Here is a 6714-nt window from a genome sequence, read left to right on the forward strand (position 1 = left end):
TGAAAACGAATGAATGCCTCTTGATTTATTTAAAATTTTCAGCGATAATGTTAAACTGCAATAATTACGTAAGCTGTTCTCCACATTGTTGTGTTACATGCACTGAGGTAGAAGGGCTGAGTTTTTTTAGTATGAGGATACCTTTCTCGGGTCACGCAGCAACCGAAATACATAGTTATTTTATTGTAAATTTGTGCAGCTTAGTCATTAAAAAAGGCAAATAAAGTTGACCATACACTTAACACTTTATTTTTAACAATTCCTGCTAAACAACAAAATTAGCAAATCCAAAAAACTGTGATGTAGAATTCAATAGTGATCAACATTTAGAACTTCTTTTGATTTGCCGGTACTCTCCCGGCCCGGGCCTTTTCCAAGTGGTGGCCCGGCCTTGGCTCCCTCTTTAGGGAGTATCTGAGACCTAAGTCTCCCATGGGAGGAGGCACAAGTACCTCCTCATCTTCAGGACCAACTGTCCCCAGGCCTAGCCACAAGCTAGGCCTCTCTGGTCTGCCATCCCCGCCCCAAGGGAGCAAATGGGAATGACAGTCTTATGAGCTAAAGGCTCGGGCTCAGGCACCTACCCTACCCTAGATGGGTTAGGCATGGTGTCGATAACATTTAGAAACAGTAGCCATCATTATACAGAAGAAAAGTCCCATTTAATTTTGCTGGGACAACTTTTCCATGTTACCATCTTTATTTCCTGATATAGATTTCAACGGATGTAAACGTTGTAACAATGTGTCTTTTCTTCATTATAATCAGCAGCACCATAATTCAGTACCACAAGCCACCACAGTTCAGTGATTTCTTACCGGAATACCGTGGATATCAGCCAGGAATGCTGTAGAAATTATAACATGATTCTGTTCATTACCTGTAGTCGATTTGCAGTAATAGTTGTGCCAAAAATATATGAGCTATGGGTGCCTTCAGGGGGAGGAAAAAAAGATGAACATTATTGCATTATATAAGTGCATATCAAAGTATATATTATATGTGGTGCTCTGGCTTTTATGGCTGAGAATAAAATGTTGATGGTTGAGACACGGGAGCTGAATATCCACCGCCGCCACCACCACCACCATTCCCGAACCCACCTCCACCACCGCTTACAAAGCCACCGCCGCCAATTCCAAAGCCACCTCCGGAACTGCCGCCACCGCCGTTGTCAATCACGTCTCCTTCGCCTTGCGCGGCGGAGCTGAGGGCAGACTGAAGGTCTCCACCGGTAGGAAGAGATGGGTTGTCTCCTTCACCATAGTTAACAAAGTATACTTGAGGACTCTCTTGCTCTGGTGCTGGTACTTGGATGACATTCTGGCCTTGCTCAGTTATCCTGTTGAGAACGTACACGATATTTTTCTGTTTTGGTGGTGGGACGATAATAGGTTCTTGTCCTGGGCCTCCCTCTGGTGTGCGGATGAACACAATGTTATGCTCAATTTTGGGTGGAGGAACATTTGGTTTTGGACCAACCACTGGAGAAACTGCTGGCGCATTGAATAGAAACAAATTGCGACTGACCACAGGAGTCACACAGCTACCGTCCACATTGAGTACCTGCCCAGAACTACAGCCACCTCCGAAGAAACCAGATCCTCCTGAACCTCCCGAGAATCCTGATGCTCCTGAGGAGAAACCAGATCCAAAGCCACCTGAGGCGAAGCCAGAACCAAAAGAAGAGTCTGCAGAGAACCCTGTACCAGAGGATGAGTCTAGGTTATAGCCATGAGGAACTGAGTCGGTGGCGACTGCCAGGAAACAGGTCAGCATCTGAAATGAGATATAGTAAAATGTTGAATATAATATTCTCTCGGTTTAGAAAGATGAAATATATGCATGTATGACTGTTAAAAGGTAAATTATTTTGGTGATAAGTATGATCATTGAAACATACATGTAGATAGACCTAAATACACGAACGCATAAGGTATCAAAATTCTACATGATAAATAATGAAAGATTTTATTGTTTAATTTTAAACTTTCAAGGTTCCATTATCATATTATATGTACGAGGAAGACCTTAACCGTATTGGGGTTGCATTTTACAAGTCAAAATATAATAAATACGAGGTTATGATGCTACAGGAGCGTCACAACGATATACATGGTATTCAGAGATATGATATTTTGATGCAAATCCCACTACAAAACCAAAATGTTTTATATATCAGATTTAGGTCTTCCCTCTCAGACCTGAAGCACGGAAGTTCCATCCTAAGCAAGCTGAAACTTTAAACAAGATTCCAGTGCGTTATTTCTGTTCAGAGGTTCTAGTATATGTTTGAGCTACACTTTTATATGATCGTGAAATAATCTGTAAATTAAACGTTATATAAAACTGGTACGTTGAAGTGAATATTACTACTACATGAAGTGGATGTTGCTAAGAGAAAATCCTATATGATAAAGAAGTGGGTAGGTAGAAATGACATTACAATATTTGGGTGCTAATGAAATATGACTTTCGTAAGCAAGGAGGAGGATAAGCTTCGCTAGAATATATGTTACTACAATATGTATGTATGTATATATATATATATATATATATATATATATATATATATATATATATATATATATATATATATATATATATATATATATATATATATATATATATATATATATATATATATATATATATATATATATATATATATATATATATGTCGTGCCGAATATGTAAAACTGGTCAATTAGCAAGAACTCATTTAACAAAATTAAGTCCTTTCTAAAATTTTCTCTTATACGTTTAAAGATATACTTGTTTTTTTCATTAATGTTGATGTAAAAATTTATAATTTTGTCACCAAAAGGAACTTAGAAAACTTACCTAACCTTATTATAACAAGAACAATTTATTTTAGCCTAACCCAACTAAATATATTTTAGATTTGTTTACAGTAATTTAATACTAAACAAACACAGTGAAATATATTTTTTTCGTTAGGTTCAGAATGATTTTGGCGAAATTATTGCATACACAAATTTTCACTTGTCCTATATGGCAAGATGAGCGTTGCTATTTAAGCCAAGATCGCAAGTTCTGCCTATTCGGCACGACATATATATATATATATATATATATATATATATATATATATATATATATATATATATATATATATATATATATATATATATATATATATATATATATATATATATATATATATATATATATAACCCTTCATTGCTACTAAATATTTAAAATTTACCTATACTGAAAGAGGCAATCATGTGTATTAAAAATAACTCATTGGTTTTAAACTTCATGAAGAATATTTATACGATTTCAATTAGGTTTAATACGGACATTAAGATTTAATCCTGACAAAAAAGATCACAGTAAAGTAATTCACAATTCAACATAATATTACCAGTAAGAGTTATCAGGGCTAGTATGCATCAGCTTTCTCCACATCCAACCACTCAAGGGAGGTTCCTTGACGTTGGTGAGGGGCTCTTGATCTAAGGAATTGGATCTGTGCTCCAGTTCCCTGAATTGAACCTGAATACCTTCCATCCCCCCACATGCGCTGTATAATCCTACGGGTTTAGCGCTCCCCATGATTATAATTATAATAATCCACATCCAACATACTGCCTTTCATAAATCTCACTGTATCATGAATGTACAACATGCATTGAACATCAGCAGCCTACTGTACAAAGTCAGCGACTGCACCAGTCACTCACCAAGAGCTTCATCGTTGGAAGTGACATCTTCAATTGTCTCAGCCTTTATATAGCTCAGATCTTTCTCACTTTTCCCCGAGAGTCTCCTCGTCATAAATAACCTTTTTAAAGCGTCTTTTGCATGTCTTGTGCCACATTCGAACACATATCAGCTGCCTCATACTTGGCCTTTTAGGCCAAAATTTGGAAAAAAAAATGCTTATTATCAGTGTAGTTTGGAGGATACCTCTGTTTCATAGATGAACTTTAAATATTATAGGAAAATCCGTTGAGTCTTGACATATTTTTGTTACTAAATCCATGAACGTATTTGCAGTTGTCATTCATTGCTACATCTGGAAGAAACAATCATGAGAGGATGACAGAAAAAATGAATATAGAATTGCGAAGCACAGCCATCTGGGTGAACAACTGGAGAGTCACAACCAATCCTGACAAGGTCCTTTTCAGTACCATCGGACAGTTTGCCACATTAATTGAAATCAACGGAGGTATCTCCATCAGGGTTACACATATCACCATTAAAAACCCGAATAAGATCCTAGTCTATGAGATTATTAAACTTTACATCACATGTCACAAAAAAAGTAAACTTATCAAAAACCCACTTCTGTTAGCTATGCATCTAAATAAGATGACGAAACGACCTTTGCTTGAATATGCTTGCATGCCCATGTCGTTCACAACAAAAAACATGTTGCAGCTGCAAAGAGTCCATAACTATGCAACCGCTTTATCACAGCCACAATCAAACTGATATAATCAGAATGGAAGATTTGCACATCCAACACGAGACAGAAGCAATGAATGTCAGGAATGACAAACTAAAGAAGTGACAACTGTATACTATGCGAGATCTCTATATAACAGACGTAAAAGCCACCCCAGCCACTTAAGACCACTGACTACATAATCAATATACCTCCTCATAAAAACCATAGAATGTCCCTCTAACAAAGAGTCAGACTTTTCGTACAAGAAAAGGACCTCCCAAGACCAATGATTCTGAATGAACTCCCTCAAGATATAAAAGAATGAGTACCACCAGAGCCAGTCTATGTTTAAGGCAGAGAAAACCCATTCTTACTGATGGTGCCTTACATTTAGCATCTGAAAACCACCTACAGCAGGACACTGCCTAAGAATCTGATCACCTGACGTACAGCTCCAGCAGACGCCTTACAACTTGCAAAAACAATTTGATTGCTGCACTTTAAAAAATATATCTACCACTAATTAACTGTCATGCAGGTATGCATGTTGTGCACATGTGTGCCCCTGATGGGTGGTGTGGTATACCCAGTCATCTGATTATTATGCGTAACACAACCCACTCACATCTTTACTAATATATGCCAAAGTGGTTGGGCCATTTAACTTTATTACCTCTTCTCCTAACCCACCTCCCGCTCCTTCATATTCCACCCATAACTATTCTTCCTTCTCCAACTTACTAAAGCCCTGGTTATATTATTATACAGATTTGTATGAGGCCAATGTGCAGTGTGAATATTATGCAGATAATTCTTAGTTTATAAGGTATACGTTAGAGAGATATGAAAAATATAATTTAGTGGACAGAGGAGGGGTTGATGGAATGTTTCCAGCATTTTGAGAGGAAGGAGTAAGATAGGATGAATAACAGGGCATATAAATCCGAGGTGCAAGGTAGAAATTCAGCAGGTCTTTTCAGGAAGGGTTTCAGGGAAAGGGTAAGAGTGGTTTTGAGTGCTAGAGGCTTGACAATTTAACAAGCCTCTGTGAGGATGTTAGAAAAGGTTGCAGGCAAGCTGTTTTATTACTTGCATTTTAATCAAGTAGGAAGTTAACATTTTGGAAGAGATTCTTAGAAGCTGATCAGGTTGAATGATCAACAGTGAACGTGTGTCTTCTTTTTCAGGTCGTGCCGAATATGCAGAACTTGCGATCTTGGCTTAAATAGCAACGCTCATCTTGCCATATAGGACAAGTGAAAATTTGTGTATGCAATAATTTCGACAAAATCATTCTGAACCTAACGACAAAAATATATTTCACTGTGTTTGTTTAGTATTAAATTACTGTAAACAAATCTAAAATATATTTAGTTGGGTTAGGCTAAAATAAATTGCACTTGTTATAATAAGGTTAGGTAAGTTTTCTAAGATTCTTTTGGAGCAAAATTATAAAATTTTTACATCAACATTAATGAAAAAAAATATATCTTTAAACGTATAAGAGAAAATTTCAGAAAGGACTTAATTTTAAATGAGTTCTTGCTAATTGACTAGTTTTACATATTGGGCACGACATATATATATATATATATATATATATATATATATATATATATATATATATATATATATATATATATAAATAAATCTAGAATATATATATATAAAACCAACTGGAATACATATAAATGAGAACGCCTTCAAGTGCAACTAGTACATGAGTCTAGCTGATGTACTGATTTTAATCAGCGAGTTTCAGGAGTTATAAATAGTTGCAATTTTTCATGTTGCTTGGTTGGTGGCTTACTGTTATGGTTTTCATGAATGCGCATACGTTTTACAACCTACTACGTGGTAGTATAGTTGTCCCATTATAGTACTTATTTTTTTATAATGTCTTAGCTATATAATTAGGTATCCTCGAAAAGACAGACCTTTAATGATTGAATGAATTTTCTTTCTCTTATTCTAAATTTTGTTTACTTCATAACACAAGAAGGCCTCATGCAACCGGCTTCAGATTTTTAAACTGGTGTATAATAACTTGGGAAAGATTCATGTAACCATTGGCATATGCTGCTTCCTGGAGTGGGTCTGACAACTTTCAAAAGCCTCTGCTGCCTGACGTTAAACTTTTAAGAAAGTGCCTCCTAATTCGATGAGGGCGATAACTGAAAATAAGTGTGTAGGAGCACATCTTAAAGTTTTTTTTATATAAAATAGCGTGATATTTAATTCCCATTAAGTCATATTAAGATATTTAATACTATCTCTTCAGATGCGTCTAT

General features: G+C 36.0%; 1 protein-coding gene across 1 annotated transcript; it reads right to left on the reverse strand.

Annotated features, from left to right (window-relative positions):
• Window positions 1-1017: 1017 nt before the first annotated feature.
• Window positions 1018-3804, reverse strand: LOC138852128 (pupal cuticle protein 36-like). Its single transcript, XM_070081804.1, has 2 exons — window positions 3711-3804; window positions 1018-1757 (listed from the first exon to the last, which is right to left on the reverse strand). Exons 1-2 carry the CDS (start codon window positions 3802-3804, stop codon window positions 1018-1020), a joined length of 834 nt encoding a protein of 277 aa, XP_069937905.1.
• Window positions 3805-6714: the final 2910 nt, after the last annotated feature.

The sequence above is a fragment of the Cherax quadricarinatus genome, unplaced genomic scaffold, assembly GCF_038502225.1.
Source record: "Cherax quadricarinatus isolate ZL_2023a unplaced genomic scaffold, ASM3850222v1 Contig4290, whole genome shotgun sequence".
Taxonomy (NCBI): domain Eukaryota; kingdom Metazoa; phylum Arthropoda; class Malacostraca; order Decapoda; family Parastacidae; genus Cherax; species Cherax quadricarinatus.

Bases quoted from the DNA above. Each gene is read 5' to 3' on its own strand.
- LOC138852128 (XM_070081804.1), bottom strand. From the start codon at position 3,804: ATGACGAGGAGACTCTCGGGGAAAAGTGAGAAAGATCTGAGCTATATA. The intron at 1,758-3,710 runs GTGAGTGACTGG...GTTTCCTGGCAG, and splicing joins TTCCAACGATGAAGCTCTTG to TCGCCACCGACTCAGTTCCT.